General features: G+C 42.2%; 1 protein-coding gene across 20 annotated transcripts in view; it reads left to right on the forward strand.

Moving 5' to 3' along the window:
• The window catches only part of CC2D2B (coiled-coil and C2 domain containing 2B), a 221,769-nt gene that overhangs the window by 55,963 nt on the left and 146,834 nt on the right, over nucleotides 1-18,972 (forward strand). For 4 of the 20 annotated variants that reach the window (XM_070469929.1, XM_070469932.1, XM_070469933.1 and 1 more), the window contains exons 1-2: nucleotides 3,173-3,569; nucleotides 11,710-11,837. In XM_070469929.1, the coding sequence (XP_070326030.1) occupies nucleotides 3,518-3,569; nucleotides 11,710-11,837 (180 nt within the window). In that variant the 5' untranslated portion in view covers nucleotides 3,173-3,517. Of the gene's footprint in view, nucleotides 1-3,172; nucleotides 3,570-11,709; nucleotides 11,838-18,972 lie in introns of those variants that run through there. The other 16 variants (XR_011488595.1, XR_011488594.1, XM_070469939.1 and 13 more) reach the window with 10 other exon arrangements.

Genomic DNA, 18,972 nt, shown 5'->3' on the forward strand with positions numbered 1-18,972 from the left:
ATTTACATTCCCACCAACCATGCAAGAGGGCTCCCTTTTCTCCACAGACTCTCCAGCATTTATTGTTTGTAGACTTTTGGATAATGGGCATTCTGATTGGTGTTAGGTGATATCTCATTGTAGTTTTGACTTGCATTTCTCTAATAATGAGCAATGTTGAGCATCATTTCATGTGTTTGTTAGCCATCTACATGTCTTCTTTGGGAAAATGTCTGTTTAGGTCTTTTCTCCACTTTTTGATTGGATTGTTTATTTTTCTGGTATTGACTTGTAATTCTGAGGGGTTGTCTTGATCATTGTCTTATCAATTTTTAATGACTTCATATATTAAGGAAACCAACTATTTCATAGTTGTTATAAACATTTTCCTCAGTTTGTCATTTTTTATTTTGTTTATGGCTTATTTTGTTGCCGAAATATTTTTATGTTGCTTCTGACTTTCGTACTTCATAAGTGAAAAAATGAGGAGGTAGAAATAAGATAACTTACAAAAGAGATGTAGAAGACAGAGGTGGGAGGGTGGAGGGGTGGGCTGTGAGGCTGGGCTACCTGGGTGAGTCAGTTCACCCCATCCCCACTTTGACTCCCACACTAGTGATATATGGCCAGCACAGATTTTCTGTCTTTCTCACCAGCAACACATAACCAAGGCTTGTTGACAAATGCAGCTGCTTTGAGAAAGGATAGAATCCCCAGGGCACAGTTGTTCAATTTCAGATATGGAAGAGGATTTGTTTAGTGGAAGCAGTATGTTTATTGCAGAGACCATCAATACATGAGGTTATTACCCTTGTTGGCTGGGTCACAGGGAATTCCTGTCTGTGGTCTCAGTGATATCACTCTGCCAGAACAACCCTATACTTGAATATGGGAATCCACGAAGTCCATAAAGATCTATTGTGCTCCATGCAATCTATGGGCAAAAGAATTCAGGAAAGGCCAGAAGGGGGTGGGTGAGGAGGTAGGTGGTACGGTGGGAGGAAGTGAGGAGAAGGAGAAAGGGATGGGGATTTCTTTGTTCCTTATTTCCCATACGCAGATCTTCTTCTGTTCTTTGATTTTTGCAATTATTAACATTTTTAGAGTCAGGCACACCAGTGCAAAGTCAGTCAGTTACTTGCTGCCAATCTGAGAAGAGCACAGCCCACAACAAGAACGTTTGGGTGATGAGCTGAGGTTGGCAGAATCTGACTAGCAGGAAGAACTTATTCTGTTCCCCTACCCCAGTTCCACTGCCCAGGGTCACTCAATGGGCTCTTCCCACCCAAAGCTGAGCCTCTTCGGGGACCACTCAGGACCAACCAGGCTACTTTGTTAGGATAATGCATTCTTTTTCTAACTAAAGTACTGTGAACTGAGACTAATCAGCTAATTAACATTTCAAAGAGCAGAAACAAAGGCTTATAAACAAAGCAAGTAACTTTCTCTGAGGGCTTCCCTGGTGGCTCAGATGGTAAAGAATCCGCCTGCCATGTGGGAGACCTGGATTAGATTCCCTGGATTGGGAAGATGCCCTGGAGGAGGGCATGGCAACCTACTCCAGTATTCTTGCCTGGAGAAGCCCCATGGACAGAGGAGCCTAGTGGGCTGTAGTCCATGGGGTTGCAAAGATCAGGCACGACTGAGCGACTAAGCACACATAACTTTCTCTGAAGTCTGTGGTTCAAGCGATCTGTGGAACAGGACTTGGGTATTTCTTAAATAACCTGTCTCTCTCTACCTCTCTTTCTATTCCCACCCCCATTTCCCTTCCACTCGTATTCTCTGTGTCTATCTTATTTTCCCTCCTCTCCTTTACTTTTTACCCTTTAACTAATTGACCATCATCGAGGCCTTGAGGTGCATTTCTAGCATTTGTCTATTTATTGACATTGTACTGACTTCCTTGACTTAAAAACAGGCAGGAAAAAAACCTCACCAAATTAAACTGCTTTATCTTCAAACTGACTCTGGATTTATTAACTGGGAAATATGGAGTGGGGGTGAAATTTAAGATCTATTTGAACAGAACTTAGGGTTCTTTTGGATTGTTTCAGCCAAGAAGGAATGAAGCTGAGTAACTTGTATGCATCTCTAACGCAGGACAATAGTTGAGGCAGTGGAGTGGAGCTGGGAGACTTGGATCCAGTCGCTGTTCTGCTGCTTACCAGCTGTGTGACTTTAAGCAAGTCCCTTAACCTCCCTGGGAACCGTAATCCCAGCCTCTGTCTCTTAGCTGCTAGCTTCTGACCATCAAGGACCAAAAGACTCTATATTTGAAAAAGTGTGACATTGTCTGATGTCCTCAGCGACAACAGTCCAGACAACCCCTTCAGTCAAATCCTTAACGTGAGTCTCGGTTCCCTTCTGGATAATGAGATCGACTCCCACATTCAACACTTGTACTGCACAGCAGGCGCAGTCATGTGGTTTAGGGTAGCGCCTGTGTGCTCCGTCGCTTCACTCGTGTCCAGCTCTTTGCAACCTTATGAACTGTAGCCTGCCAGATTCCTCCGTCCATGGGATTTCTCAGGCAAGAGTACTGGAGTGGGTTGCTGTGCCCTCCTCCAGGCGATCTTCCTGATCCAGGGATCGAACCCGCACCTCCCGCATTGCAGGTGAATTCTCTGCAGGCTTCTGCAGAGCCACTGGAGAAGCCCCATGGTGTAGGGTAGAGTGGTAGCTAAAAGCCTGATTTCTGGACCCAGAATGCCCGACTTTAATTCCTCGTCCCTACATTTATATCAGTGTAACTTTGGGCAGTCTACTTAACCTATGACTCAGTTTCCTCACCTGTAAAGTGACAGCAATGAGGATAATAATAGTTCCTGTAGCTGCAATCTTATTTGGAAATAAGTCTTTGTAGATGTAGTTAAGGATCTTGAGGTCATTCTGGCTTTAGGGTGGGCCCTAAATCTAATGACTGGTGCCCCATAAGAGAAAGGAGAGGGAAATCTAATGCACACGGAGACAGGGGGGAAGGTCATGTGCAGACAGAGGCAGACTGTGGATGATATAGCCATAGCCAGGGAAAGCCAGGAGCCACCAGAGTCTAGACAAGGCAAGAAAGGAATCTCTCCAGAGCCTTTGGCCCCATTGACACCTTGATTCTGGACTTTTAGCCTCTGGAATTGTGAGAGAATAAAATTCTATTGTTGTCAGTCACCTACATTGGTGGTAATTTCTTGTGGCAGCCATAGGAAGCTGATACAGATGATGATAATAGTACCTCGAAGGAGTGTTGTGAAGGTTAAATGAGTTGCTATGTGTAGAATGCTGAGAACATAATCTGGAATACAGTGAGGGCTCTTTTGTAGGTTGTTAGGTATTGTTAGCTCATTGACTCTTACCTAGCAACCCTATGAAGTCCGTACTATTATGAATCATCTTGAATGCAAGGAATTGGAGGATTAGAGACTGAGCAAAGGTGAGGTTGTCTGGACTCTGCTCTAGCTTGAGCCAACCCTCAGAAGTCTATGGAGTTTGGCTTTGGAGTGATGGATCCAGGTGCCTTTTGGTTTGGAGGCCCCTCATAAGGATGTTCTCTCAGCGAAGATTTAACAGCTCTGAGCTACCAACGAGAACAGAAGGTATAGAGAAGATCTATCATGATATGGTTCTTACTGCTCCTGGACGTGTCTTCCCAGCCCTGGTCTTGGCACAGGCTCTACTTTAGCAGAGCCAGGCTCTGTCTGCACTTGACTGAGTGGTCGTCCTAAGAGCTGATGTCACTGGGGCACCTCAGCACTTCATTACAAGAGGCAGAGATCTGCCACCTAAAAGATCGCACCCTCCTTCTTCAGGGTCTTCAAAGGTCCCTGGTGGTCCCTTGTTTACCATGGTGCTGAATATAAATTATACCAATGATTAGAAAGAAGTCAGATCACTTAGAGTAAGACCAAACCCTCACCAGAACCTACAAAGCCCTATGAGCAAGGTACCCAGCGACCCCACCCCTGACCATCTCTTACTCTTTTCCCCTTCATCACTCTTCCAGCCACACTGGCCTCATGGCCAGGTACTGTTCCAGCCCTGGGCCTTTGCACATGCAGTTCCAGTTATCTTAAATGCTCTTGGCCAAGTAGTGTGCTTGTGGTCTCTTTATCCCTATCACTTTTAATATCACCATCTCAGGTCTTTCCTAATGACTCTATTCTGCCTCTTTACCTGCCTTTTCTCATTTCTTAGCACTTACAATTATTAACATACTATAAATTTTACTTGTTTTGTTTATTTTTTTCAAACTAGAATATAAGCACCATGAAATGGAAAAATTTGTTCTGTTCACTGCTGTAACTCTAGCCTCAGGCAGGTCTACTGAATAGTGTAATGCATTTAATACATAATTGTTGACTGACTAATAGAAAAATGAATGAAATAACAACTGCAGAACTCCCAAACCAAAATAGGTTAATCTGTTAAATATCTAGAGGTAGCACATGAAGAGAGGAGTACTGGAACCATTGAGCTTTGAAGAATGTGGAGGGAAGCATAGCCTCCTATTGAGCTTGCGTTTGAACATGACAAGGAAAAAGATTTGGTGGAGAAAGAGGGGAATAGAATTCCAGCTGAAGGAAATCTCATGTTGAAAATGTCAACATGCAAAATTCATTTATTCATTCAACTAGGACTATAGCAATGAATGAGCCAGAAAAAAGTCATGGCACTTAGGGAATGTACAGTCTAGTGGTTGTAATGTTAGGCAGTATGATCTCAGACACACACATTTGCTTATTGGAATAGTGAGATGCGAAGCGCTTAAATTTCTAAAGGGCTGAGAGGGCTGGGCAGACAGTGAAGCTTTCATCTGGCAAGCAGAAGAAAACTACCTTCATTCTTAATCAGGAAGAGCCCTGGGAATGTCAATTATGGAGGAATTATGCAGGTGCATGAAGGATGGATTCTGATAGGAAAAAGAATTAGGGAGATACAAGAATGGGCTATTATAGAAGTGGTGGCGATTGGAACAGAGGGATGGCTGTTGCCGTAAAAGAGGTTGAGTCTAAAGGACCTGGAATGAAGCAGCTGAGAAAGGATCTTAAAGCCCTTGAATGCGAGAACAATCTAAGTATGTGTCAACAAGAAGTCCCCGATGGAGAGGAAGGAAGATGGCAGAGAGGGGGCAGATACTCTAGGAGCTGGAGAAATGGCAAAGTCAGATTAGGACCAGTCCCCTGAGCTTCAGTGATTGTCCCATCACTGCCCTGTGTAAACACAGGAAGGGACCACAGCACTCCACTGAAGTTTACTCTCCAGTGCTTGTCTGTATTGGCTGTTTTGTTCTCTATATGACAAGCCAAGCTTGGTTTGGATGTAACCCATCAGAAATCGGAAACGATTTGAATCTAATGTGTCACACTGAATCTGCAGAGCAAAACTTCTGTTTTTTTTTTTTCTTTTGCCTAAAATCCACCACATCTGCCAACACCCCAAATCTTTCTTATTAATAGAGTGAAATTTTAAGATAAAACATCTTTGGTATCATAAATTAGAGAAGCTGGGATTCCTCTGTATTGCAGAATTTTGACTAAGGACAAATTACGTAATTTTAATCTTTAATAGGATGCCAACTCTGGATGTCATTATAACTGTTTCTGTCAGAGTGAAAAGGAATCAGCTTTTTTGCCTCTGACATAGCTAATTGGCTTGAAATCAGCCTGTTTTGTCAAAGCTTGGATTTCCTTCAGTTTTGTCTCTGTCAAGTGAAGAACTGACATTTCTATCTCTCAGCTCAAACAGAGAAACTTTCTCATTCGTCCTGTGACAGGAAGGGAATGCGAGGGCAGGGGCAGTCTTGAGTTCCTCAGGATAGTGGGAAAATTCAAAACAATATAACACTTTATCTTTAAGATATTTTTGGTAAAAACGTTTCTTGAAATTGTTTTTTAAAATACAATTTCACATTGTGTAATACAAACCACGTTTCTGTTATCCACAAGGGAAATGAAGGGCTTTTCAGGGGGATACAGTCATCATGAATTTTCCATAATAGAGCTTGACTGGAGCAGACATGACATCTGAAAGAGCTCTGGGGCCTAGGAAGAAAGGCAGGTTACCAAAGTGGTTCCCTTTGATGAACATGTCTTCGCTAAGTCCAGCTCTGGACCCCCATGTCTGTGGCTGTGCTCAGTCTCTACTCGTGTCTGACTCTTTGCGACCCCGTGGACTGTAGCCTGTCAGGCTCCTCTGTCCATGGGATTCTCCAGGCAAGAATACTGGGGTGAGTTGCCATTTCCTCCTCCAGGGGATCTTTCCGACCCACGGGTCAAATCTGTGTCTCCTGCATCTCTTGCATTGCACCTGAATTCTTTACTCACTGAGCCACCTGGGAAGCCCCACATCTGGTACCACTTGCTAAGAAGAACCTGGCTTCCTCCCATGTGATAATGACTTCTGAAAACTATCTGACATGGTTCATAGAAAGCATAGTATTTTAATTATTCCTCTCTAAGTAACTTGCTGCTGCTGCCAAGTCGCTTTAGTCGTGCCCGACTCTGTGCGACCCCATAGACGGCAGCCCACTAGGCTCCTCTGTCCCTGGGATTCTCCAGGCAAGAATACTGGAGTGGATTGCCATTTCCTTCTCCAATGCATGAAAGTAAAAAGTGAAAGTGAAGTTGCTCAGTTGTGCTTAGTTCACATGAAAAAGTCATTATTTTTTTTGATAATACAGCTTTTGAAAAATTCCTAAATTTATTCTTTGATTTAAATTCTTTTTGTTATCATATCTTTGATAAGATGAATGTGATGAAAGACTTGCATATATTCTAATAATATAGATACCACTGCAAAAACTGGGCAAATGTGGGGAAGTATAATTCCTTTTTTAAATTATTTTTTTATTGAAATATAGTTGATTTACAATGTTGTGCTAATTTCTGCTGTACATCAAGGTGACTTAGTTATACACATATAAACTTTTTTTTAATATTCTTTTCCAGTATCGTTTATCCCAGGAGACTTGATATAGTTCCCTGTGTGCTACAATAGGACCTTGTTGTTTATCGATTCTAAATTTAACAGTTTGCTTCTACTAACCCCAAACTCCCAAACCGTCCCTGTCCTTCTGCCCCTCCTCCTGACAACCACAAGTCTGTCCTCTGTGAGTCTGTTTCTGCTTTGTAGATAGGGTCATTTGTGCCATATTTTAGATTCCACATGTAAGTGATCATATGGTATTTGTCTTTCTCTTGCTTCCTTACTTCACTTAGTAAGATAATCTCTAGTTCTATTCATATTGCTGCCAATGGCATTATTTGTTCTTTTTTATGGCTTAGTAATATTCCATTATATATACCACATCTTCATTATCCATTCATCTATTGATAGACATTTAGGTTGCTTCCATGTATTGGCTATTGTAAATAGTGCTGCAATGAATATTGGAGTGCATGTATCTTTGTGAAATATGGTTTTCTCTGGATATATGCCCAGGAGTAGGATTGTGGGATCCTCAGTTCAGTTCAGTCACTCAGTCATGTCCGACTGTTTGTGACCCCATGGACTGCAGTATGCCAGGCCTCCCTGATCATCACCAACTCCCGGAGATTACTCAAACTCATGTCCATTGAGTTAGTGATGCCATCCAACCACCTCATCCTCTGTCATCCCTTTCTTCTCCTGTCTTCAATCTTTCCCAGCATCAGGGTTTTTTCAAATGAGTCAGTTCTTCGTGTCAGGTGGCCAAAGTATGGCAGTTTCAGCTTCAGCATCAGTCCTTCCAATGAACATTCAGGACTGATTTCCTTTAGGATGGACTGGTTTGATTTCCTTGCAGTCCAAGGGACTCTCAAGAGTCTTCTCTAACACCACAGTTTAAAAGCATCAATTCTTCAGTGCTCAGAGTTCTATATAGTCCAACTCTTCCATCCATACATGACTACTGGAAAAACCATAGCTTTGAGTAGATGGACCTTTGTTGGCAAAGTAATGCCTCTGCTTTTTAATATGCTGTCTAGGTTGGTCATAACTTTCCTTCCAAGGAGTAGCCATCTTAATTTCATGGATGCAGTCACCATCTGCTTTGATTTTGGAGCCCCAAAAAATAAAATCTGCCACACTGTTTCCACTGTTTCTCCATCTGTTTGCCATGAAGTGATGGGACCAGATGCCATGATCTTCGTTATCTGAATGTTGAGCTCTAAGCCAACTTTTTCACTCTCTTCTTTCACTTTCACAAAGCAGCTCTTTAGTTCTTCTTCACTTTCTGCCATAAGGGTGGTGTCATCTACATATCTGAGGTTATTGATATTTCTCCCAGCAATCTTGATTCCAGCCTGTGCTTCTTCCAGCCCAGCATTTCTCATGATGTACTCTGCAGACAAGTTAAATAAGCAGGGTGACAATATACAGCCTTGATGTACTCCATTTCCTATTTGGAACCAGTCTGTTGTTCCATGTTCAGTTCTAACTGTTGCTTCCTGACCTGCATACAGATTTCTCAGGAGGCAGGTCAGGTGGTCTGGTATTCCCATCTCTTAAAGAATTTTCCACAGTTTGTTGTGATCCACACAGTCAAAGGCTTTGGCATAGTTCATAAAATAGAAGTAGATATTTTTCTGGACTCTCTTGCTTTTTTGATGATCCGGTGGATATTGGCATTGATCTCTGGTTCCTCTGCCTTTTCTAAAACCAGCTGGAACATCTGGAAGTTCTCAGTTCATGTACTGTTGAAGCCTGACTTGGAGAATTTTGAGCATTACTTTCTAGAGTGTGAGATGAGTGCAATTGTGTGGTAGTTTGAGCATTCTTTGGCATTGCCTTTCTTTGGGATTGGAATGAAAACTGACCTTTTCCAGTCCTGTGGCCACTGCTGAGTTTTACAAATTTGCTGGCATATTGAGTGCAGTACTTTCACAGCATCATCTTTTAGGATTTGAAATAGCTCAACTGGAATTCCATCACCTTCACTAGCTTTGTAGTGACGCTTCCTAAGGCCCACTTGACTTCCCATTCCAGGATGTTTGGCTCTAGGTGAGTGATCACACCATCGTGATTATCTGGGTCATGAAGATCTTTTTTGTACAGTTCTTCTGTGTATTCTTTCCACCTCTTCTTAAAATCTTCTGCTTCTGTCAGGTCCATACCATTTCTGTCCTTTATTGAGCCCATCTTTGCATGAAATATTCCCTTGGTATCTCTAATTTTCTTGAAGAGATCTCTAGTCTTTCCCATTCTATTTTTTTTCTCTATTTCTTTGCACTGATCATTGAGGAAGGCTTTCTTATCTCTCTTGCTATTCTTTGGAACTCTGCATTCAAATGGGTATATCTTTCCTTTTCTCCTTTGCTTTTGGCTTCTCTTCTTTTCACAGCTATTTGTAAGGCCTCCTCAGACAGCCATTTTGCTTTTTTGCATTTCTTTTTCTTGGGGATGGTCTTACTCCCCATGTAATTCTATCTTTATTTTTCTGCAGAACCTCCATACTGTCCTCCATAGTCACTGCACTAACTCATATTTCCACCCACAGTGTAGGAAGGTTCCCTGGTGTTCAGTGCTAATAATGATTCAGTAAATAGTCTCATTTTAAAAAGGAAGAAACAGAGTCACTTCAAGCTATTTTCCATCTCAGGGCTTTTTCAGCTTGTGCTTCCTCTTCTTGGAGTGTTATTTCTCCTTCTCATAAGTGGTGTTTTCTCACCTTTAAGGTCTAAGCTTAAATGTCATCGTCTCAAAGACCTTTCTTGACCCTCAGTCTAATCTCCCCACCCCAACTCTGCTGCAAGTCACTCTATAACATTTCTTGGTTTGAATTTCTCCTCCACACTTTTCATGACCTGAAGTCCTTATCTGCAGACTTCTTTTCTGACTTATCTATCTTCCCAACTAGATGTCAATTCCAATATGCAGTGACCTTTTTGGTCATTTTCATTGGGTTAGCACCCAAATGGATAAAATGAAAATGAAATAATCAAAATTGTCATATTTACAGAAACAAAAGAATAGGTAGACCTTTTGAACAGTTTGAGGGAGTATTCACAATTCTGTTATAGTAGAATTATTGTTACAGTGTGCAATTTTTAGATTAGATTTGCAATTTTTCATCTAAAACATGTGCTGCTTGTAAGCTGTGTTTGTCAATATCACAACTTTGGGAACCGAGATAGGTAAAGTTAGCTAAGGGGCTCTTTTCCAGATTCCACAGCTCTGGAAGCAAAAAGGACATTCCTGTCACAGTTGTATCAGGATGTTTTAGCTTCAAGGTATTTAAATCATGACTCTAATTGGATCAAAGCTTGAGTCTCATGAGAGGATTAGATCAGGATAAGTTGTTTCAGCAGCTCAAAATGCTTCAAGAACTCAAATTCTTTCCATCTCTCTGCTCTACCATCATTGGCTGGACCATGTCTGAGGAAGAAGAGAGAATGCTTCCTTTCTTTTACTAGACTTGCCCCAGCAGTCTTCCTCCAGGGTCTCACAGGTTGTTTTGGGGGTATATGCCCACTGCTGAACCAATTACTGGAGAGGGAAGGAGATTATGCAGAACAGTCAGCCCCTTCCCAGGAGATGTTTGGGCTGCTTAGGGGAGCAGAAGGCATCTGAACAAAACAGATTCCTTTGGGAAGGGAGGAGGGGGACATTTCATTTATCGTATATTTCATTCATTGTTCCTTTGTTTGGAAGAAGTAGATAATGGTGTTGCTAAAACTTTTCCCCCTAAGTTTTGTACTGTTTGGCTTGATGGAAACAGACTGATTCAAGGTTCTAGAGGCAGATGCAGACTGGAGACGCAGGCAATTACCACCCTTTGGATTAAGTCCAAGCTTGTGCTCACGAGCCCAAGGAGGAGCTCCTGTGTTGGCGAAGCTGCTGCTGCTGAGCAAGAGGGAGAGAGGAGGAGGGGACTCAGGTTCCTCTTTCAGTTGCTTTAGTCCCTGGCCTCTCTCTTATAGAAGTGCAAACTATTTTGGAGAGCCCATCTCATTTCCACATGCTTTTTTTTTTCTTTTACGTGACCCTGTCCTTCTTCGCCAAAGGCTCAGGAAAAGGTTTGGGGATAGTTTGGGAAGCTAGAGTGGAAGGATGAGAGTGGAGGGAATGGGGTAACCATCCCATTTCCTGTTCACCGCTGCCACAACCTCTGTTTATCCTGCTCAAAGTAAATTTGCCTTTTATAGAATTCTGCTTCTGGGACTTTTTTATGTCCCGTGATGATGAGAGTATTTACAGGATAGACAAAATAATACAAATGATGAAATGTTTAAAACTCCATAGACCCTATGTTATTACCTACAGTTATTTAACATGTAAGTGTGGTTGAAGTGAAGGTCAAGCCAGGAAATGTCATGAAGCAGAGGGACTTTGATGTTTGTTTGGTAACACATTCTGAATACTTTTTAATATCGTACTCATATTTTGATAGATTTTAAAATTGAGGAAGGCCATCTTTGCTTTCTTTGTTTCTTTAACCTTGATAGACTTATATGACCTAGTAAACAAGCTGCCAGTTTGGGATTTTTCCTTCTCATCTTGTATCTCATCACTGACCTAATTCTGCCCATTTTTCTTACCACAGCCACTAACTCAGTTTTGGCCCTCATCACAGTACAGACACATCCTTTTGTTTTTTTAACTTTTACCCAATTACTTTGCAAGTGCCTCATGGATAAAGATTAGCTTTTATCTGTCTTTGCTGTCTCCAGAAAGCCAACATAGGCCATACAGAAACGGGAGGAAAATTAATGTCTGTTCATTTCTTATTGATGTTTTCTCTTCTTCTTTTGATTTTAGAATCTGAACTGAAGGTATTTTGCTCTAAAAACATACTGAGCATCCTTGGTTTCTCCTGCATCATCGCTGTGATAGCATTGCTCGCTCTGGGGCTGACCCAGAACAAAGCACTGCCAGAAAATCTTAAGGTAATTCAAACCCCTGAGTATGTGTGTGTGTGTGTGTGTGTGTGTGTGTGTGTGTACATGTGTTTGAGGGTCCCTGGATGGGGCAGAGGGAAAGGGGAGTTATGGTAAATCAGAGCAGTAGGAGTTGAGCTTCTGGAAGCCCAGGAGCAAATCAGTCTCCATTGAACTAGGTGAGTAAAACGGCAGTGGATTCTTATTCTGGAGGAGAGAATGCCTTGGATCAATTAGGGGTGGAAAGATAATTGTCTTTATGATTGTTCAGCAAACTGATTAAATCAGTATTCTAACAGAGACAAATGCTTTATTCACCACATCCAGATCCATGATATACTGTGTTGGTTTCCATAACTCTAGTACTATCTCTACTTCCTACTCATTGTTCCCTTGTGGAAACAATGAACTCTTTGTTTACTGAACATTGCATTCTTTGTTCTTACTCTATTATTATCACTATCACCAAAATAATAAACTTTACTAGACAGCTCTGTACAAAGCACTTTGGAAGTCAAAGATTGTGGAGAAGACTTGTTCCTCATCTCTAAAATATTGAAAAGAAATCACTTTAAAGATCAATTTTTAAAAAGCCCCTGGAGACCACATACATGTATTGAATATAGTAATTTGAAATGAATTCATGGATGTATAGATTTCTTGTGAAATTTCCACATTTGAGGAGCTAGTGTGTGTGTGTGTGTGTGTGTGTGTGTGTGTGTGTGTAATTAAAAATAATTAGGGTCATTAATTCTGCTGTGATTTATTTCTGCTTCCTTTCAAATTCATCAAAGTTCAATTTCAAAGACATGAATACCTCACTAATACCTTGTAATATGTTTATTATTTAATCCATTAATTTAAAAGCATATAGTAAGTTTAAGTTTTTATTGTAAATATATCGATTTTCAACTTTCATTTGAATTGTAGTTAATAAATCTTCAAGGGCCCAGAGACCAGTGTGCTAATGAACACATATATATGTGTAGGCAGTGACATATCCATGGAAGCCCTGAAATACATATGCAAAAGTATATATATATATATATATATATATTTGCATTTGAATATACTAAACTTTGAACCTGGAAAGATGAGTGCATATGCCAGGCCTCTGAAACTATTGCCAGTTACTCAAATCATTTCCTCTATAGCAGAAGCCTGGATGTTACATTGGCATCTGTTTGCCACACACATTCAGCCCAGTGGGCTGTGCACAGCAGTCTCTTTGTCAGCACTGAAAGCTGATACTATCTCACTGTCAATGGTCTCTTGACTTTAAATATTCAGTGATGCTGGCTCTCTTGGCTTAACTTCACTCACAGTTGAAGCCTCATGACATCTTGGTTTTGCTATTTGTTTACCAGCTCCAAAAGTGTGTGATTGCTTTCTTGATTTGACCTTTTTGTATGTTCATTATTGCATCATTGGTGAGGGAGATGGCTTAGGAAGCCAAATCCATGACAGGCTTAGGCTCTATGTGCTCAGTGAACACTTGTGGTCACGGATGACGTTTCATCATTCATGGTGGTCTTCAAGACTGTTGTGATTCTGTGTTCCTGTGTTGGCCTGGAAAAATGGAAGAAGGTCTTTGTTCATCTAAAGTGAATCTTTATAGTAGTATGATTGGCCCGATCCCACTAGGACCCGCTGAAGAGCTGTGGAAAAAGCACTTCTGAATTACTGCCCTAGGGCTTTATCCCTGGGTTCTCATCCCTGTTGGTCAAGGGTTGCCCCAGAGGTTAGCTCCTTGGCACTTCCAGGTTTGCGCATATGTCAGAGGGGCTGTGTGGGGCTATGAGGTGGTAGGAGAGAAGATCCTGTGAAGACATAGAGAGATAAGATACAGGTTGAGCTAGAAAAATGTTGGTCAAAAAACACGAAGTGGCCACCAAAATTATCTGAAGCATCACTGTTCTGATACCCTTATGTAGGAGAGAGAGTCGTTTGTACACATAGTTTCAGAACAATAGAGACATGTGAATATGGAGGTAGGTGTAGTGCTACAGCTGCCCAGAGGAAGGAGTCACCAATTGTGCCTAGTCACATGAAGACTTCACGGAGGAGGTGGCCTTGGGGCCAAGCAAAGAAGAACACTAAGGAGTTTGACAAGAGGTGAGCTAGGACATTTTCTGGACAAAGACCATACCATTTGTTGCAGAGTGGCAGCTTAAAATAAACAGATGATCCTGGGGAATCACCAACAGTTCATCATGGCTAGAGTATTGAACATAGGGCAGGAAGGAATGGTGGGAGAGGAGACTTCAATCTGAGTATGACTAGCTCAGGGATGGGTATCTCATTCAGCTGTAGCAGTGCTCAAGACTGGCTCCATATTAAAAGCTCCTGGAGAGCTTTTTAGAAATACTAATTTCTGAACTCTACCCTGGGTCAATTAAATCAGAATCTTTGGGGGTGAAGCCCAGGCACTGGTATGTTTTGAAACCTTCCCAGGTGATTTTAATGAGCAGTCATGCTTGTCAACCACTGCTTAGAAGATTTCAAACAGGGTGTGTGCATGTGTGCTCAGTCGTGTCTGACTCTTTGCAACCGACGGACTGTAGCCTTGCAGACTTTTCTGTCCATGGGATTCTCCAGGAAGAATATTGGAGTGGGTTGTCATGCCCTCCTCTAGGAAATCTTCCCAAGCCAGGGATAGAACCCGCATCTCTTGTGTCTCCTGTGTTGGCAGACAGATTTTTTACCATTGAGCTACCTGGGAAGCAAACAGGGGTGCAGATTGTGTTTCTGAGATTCCTCTTGGCTGGAGAGCAGATTAGAAGAGGAGAGACCAGATAGGATATTCGTGACATTGTGTAGACAAGGCAGATTAGGCTGAAACTAAGGAATTGCCATGGAATTAATGTATTAACGGGATAACTTGAGAGACACTGAGGTCCATCAGATCTTAGTGATTAGATTCCTTTCAGTTCAGTTCAGTCATTCAGTCATGTTCAACTCTTTGCGACCCCAGTGGGCTGCAGCATGCCAGGCTTCCCTGTCCATCACCAACCCCTGGAGCTTGCTAAAACTCATATCCATCGAGTCGGTGATGCCATCCAACCATCTCATCCTCTGTCTTCCCCTTCTCCTCCCGCCTTCAATCTTTCCCAGCATCAGGGCCTTTTCTAGTGAGTCAGTTCTTCGCATTAGGTGGCCAAAGTATTGGAGTTTCAGCTCCAACATCAGTCCTTACAACGAATATTCAGGACTGATTTCCTTTAGGATGGACTGGTTGGAACTCCTTGCTGTCCAAGCGACTCTCAAGAGTCTTCCCAAACACCACAGTTCAAAAGCATCAATTCTTCAGCACTCAGCTTTTTTTATAGTCCAACCTTCACATCCATACATGACTACTGGAAAAACCATAGCTTTAACTAGATGGACCTTTGTTGGCAAAGTAATGTCTCTGCTTTTTAATATGCTGTCTAGGTTGGTCATAGCTTTTCTTCTTCATAGCAAGCGTCTTTTAATTTCATGGCTGCAATCACCATCTGCAGTGATTTTGGAGCCCCCCGAAATAAAGTCTATCACTATTCCCACTGTTTCCCCATTTATTTGCCATGAAGTGTTGGGACCAGATGCCATGATCTTAGTTCTTTGAATGTTGAGCTTTAAGCCGTCATTTTCACTCTCCTCTTTCATTTTCATCAGGAGGCTCTTTGATTCTTCTTTGCTTTCTGCCATAAGGGTGGTGTCATCTGCATATCTGAGGTTATTGATATTTCTCCTGGCAAGCAATCTTGATTCCAGCTTGTGCTTCATCCAAGCATGATGTACTTGGCATATAAGTTAAATAAGCAGGGTGACAATAAGCAGCCTTGACATACTCCTTTCCAAATTTATTTATTTATAATTATTTATTTATCATTAGATTCCTTAGAGGACCTTTTAAGGTAAAGATGGAACACCTTGGATGTCATGTTGAGAACAATCTCTCCACACTTCTGTTTAAAGAGGGTGGTGGCCATATGCTTCTGAATGGGAAGGCTTTTGGCTATCTCTCTACACATTTCCTGACTCTTCATCCCTGTCTTATTGCGGGGGTCTTTAATTCTGTCTGCTCGGAGTGCAACACAGCAGGGGCCATGGCTTCACACCACCTGGGTTTAAACCTCAGCTCTGTTCTTATAAAGATAGGACATAACTTGTCTGAGCCTCGGTTTCTCCATTTTTAAGACAGAGCTGATCACTGATATCTTGTAGATTACTGTGGGAATTAAGTAGGATAAAGTAAACGCAGGGTGAAGTTTAGAACAGGATGCTGGCCCACCACACACCCTTGTCATTGGTAACTTATGTGTTATCATTATCATCTTTGCAGCCTGTCTGCCTGGTGACAAATCGCCACTTATCTTTTTCCCTGCCTCTTCCCATCTGACTCACTCTCTTCTAGCCCAGTTCAGGTCAGCCCTCCAGTTCCAAAGATCCAGTCTTGTCATCTTCCTGCCTGATCCAGTTTGGGTTCAGCCTGTTTGGAAAGTGGTTGCCTCATGCCTGACCATATCTCACAAAACACAAGAACTCTTTTTTGTACTGATGGGCTTACTTGCCCAGCCACCCAGGTTGTAAGCATTCTGAGGCAAGGACTGGGTTTCATTTGTCTTCGCATATATCAATATTTTCTTACCCTTTCACTTCATTCATTCATTTAATAAATGGTCGTTGACCATCTACTCTGCGTTAGGCCCTAGGAATACAGCAATGAGCAAAACTGGCCAGGTCCTGATCCTCACGAAGCTATAGTCTAGTGGAAGACACAACCATTAACTGAACTGTCAACAGAATAAATGTTAAATTACGGCCAGCACAGCATCTGACTGGGGTGGTTGCCTCACAGAAGTTTGCTGACTCAGTGAGTAGAGTGGGCTTACTGCTTGGATGTGAAGAGGATGTGAAGAAGGACAGCAGAATTTGTCAGTGTGGGAGGCAGGCCTCTGCCTCAGGATGCCTTCTGGGTCCTGGCTCCCCATCCTCATTCTCAGAGCCTACATAATTCAGACCTCCAGTGTGTAGGGCCCAGGAATCCACACAGTAACAGGCATCCTGGGCCATTCTCATGACATTAAAGTCTGGGAACTGCTGCCGGGTAAATATGCAGTGACCACATTAAAACAAACAAACTTGGACCTGAAGAATCATTAGCTGTACCTAAATGTCCCCTGGGAAAGTGTTTTGGTCCTGTGGACCTGGTGGGGAGGTAGCTTTGAGGTCCGTTTGGCTCACCACTTCCTAAATCGCTAGCTTGTCACCGAACACTGGCAACTAGCAACCTGTCAGGATATTGCTACAGCACAAGCATTGCACATTCCAGCACACACAGAACCCCACAGGTTTCTCTCTAAGGCACCAAACTGACCCTGTCCCAAACCACATGCCTTCATTAAAAGTTGCCACTTCCCCTGGAATGCTAGCTCAAGGGCCAGACCGCTTTGATTTCAACTCCAGACCTGCCATTTGCTAGCTTTGAGACTTCTGGCAAGCAAATTCTCTCTACATGTCAGTTTTCTTATATGTAACATGGTGATGATAGCTACTTGGAAGATGGTTGTAAGGATTAAATGGAATAGGACTACCAACTCACTTATCAGAGTGCCCAGTGCATCGGCAGCTCACAGTGGAGACCAGCTGTCCACACTGCTTTGGGGATGAGTTTGAGGAAAGGCCCTCAGCTCTTGGTGTGATGTGGTCACTGAGCTGGTGCTCCCAAGATTTCCAACTGCTGCTAACCTGTGCCGGCATCTGCTTTTGTCACTGGGAACTGAAGTGCTATTTTTGAGACAGTGCTTGTGATTTTATCTTTTTTTTTAATGGAGAATTTGGAAGAATTTGCATCAATTTTTAACCTCAAATACTCTTGGAAAATATCTATAGTATTTTCACTCCACTGGATTTAAAAACAAAACAAAATAACAAAAACAAAGCAACAACACCTGGAGATGAGAGGTGGTGATGCTATACGATAGTATGAATGTACTTAATGCCACACTGTACACTTAAAAATAGTTAAAATGGTCAATTGTAGGTTCTGTGTATTTTACCACAATTAAAAAAATAAAAATAATAGACAAACAAAACTGCAGTTTGTATGAAAGGTCTAGTAACTCCAGCTAAAGAAAAAAGAAAAGAAGAAAATGGTCCCTAATTGTTTCCAGGTGCTGCCAGCATCACTGTAGCTGATGGAGACCTGATTTGTTTATAGAGTCGTTCAAAAGGACAAGCTCTGTTTATTCTAAAGGGCTCACAGAAACAGAGGGATGAGGTTGCTGAAGTTACCGTTAAAGCTACAGGGCTTTTAAGAAAGATTATGAAGGACCAATATGTGTGAAGAAACCAAAAAAGTTAATGCACACTGTAGCGCATGTTACCTGACTTCTGGGGTTTTTGTTGTGGGAGAGGGATGGAACTCAGCCCCATGGTATTACTTTATACTAGACTGTGAATATTCACGTCTTTTAGGACTGGAAGGAGTTTAGGGACCATATAGTTCTAACTCCCCTCATTTGTTCGTGTGACTCAGCAATTGTCTGTTGAATTCCATTTTTGTGGAATAGGACAAAACACATAATAGGATCTACCATGGTAGATACTGGATATACCATAGTAAGCAACACAGACCTGCCCTAACATGGCTTAGAATCTAATAGGGAAGACAGATATTAATCAACTAGTCACGTAAATATGTAATTACACATTGTTGTAAGTACTGTCTTTAGAGGAAAAACACAGGCACTCCGAGGCATGGATTAAGAGGGCAGATTTGAATCTGAGAAGGTCAAACAGGGCTGGGTCTCAGGTGAAGGGCTCTCGAGGTCAAGGCTCTGGAACAGAAATCTCATGGCCAGTGGGGAACAGAGAGTAGAATAGTGTGAGGGCAGTTGTTTTCTGAGCAAGGAGAGGGTTGAACATCCCAGTTTTGCCGAGTCAAGGGTAGAAGCGCGTCATCTGATGTTCCAATTTTCTCTTTCTTTTCACATTGAAGGAGACTTACTCAGAAGCTGGGCTTATGACATTTGCAGAGGTAGAATTATTTCCATCCTAAAACAGGATCTTCCCCACCTCCACATGGCCTCTAGTCTCCCTCAGCTCAGGCTTGGTTGCTACTGCATCTCCGGATCTTCACCAAGGCTCCAACATTCGTGTC

The sequence above is a fragment of the Odocoileus virginianus genome, chromosome 7 (assembly GCF_023699985.2).
Source record: "Odocoileus virginianus isolate 20LAN1187 ecotype Illinois chromosome 7, Ovbor_1.2, whole genome shotgun sequence".
Taxonomy (NCBI): domain Eukaryota; kingdom Metazoa; phylum Chordata; class Mammalia; order Artiodactyla; family Cervidae; genus Odocoileus; species Odocoileus virginianus.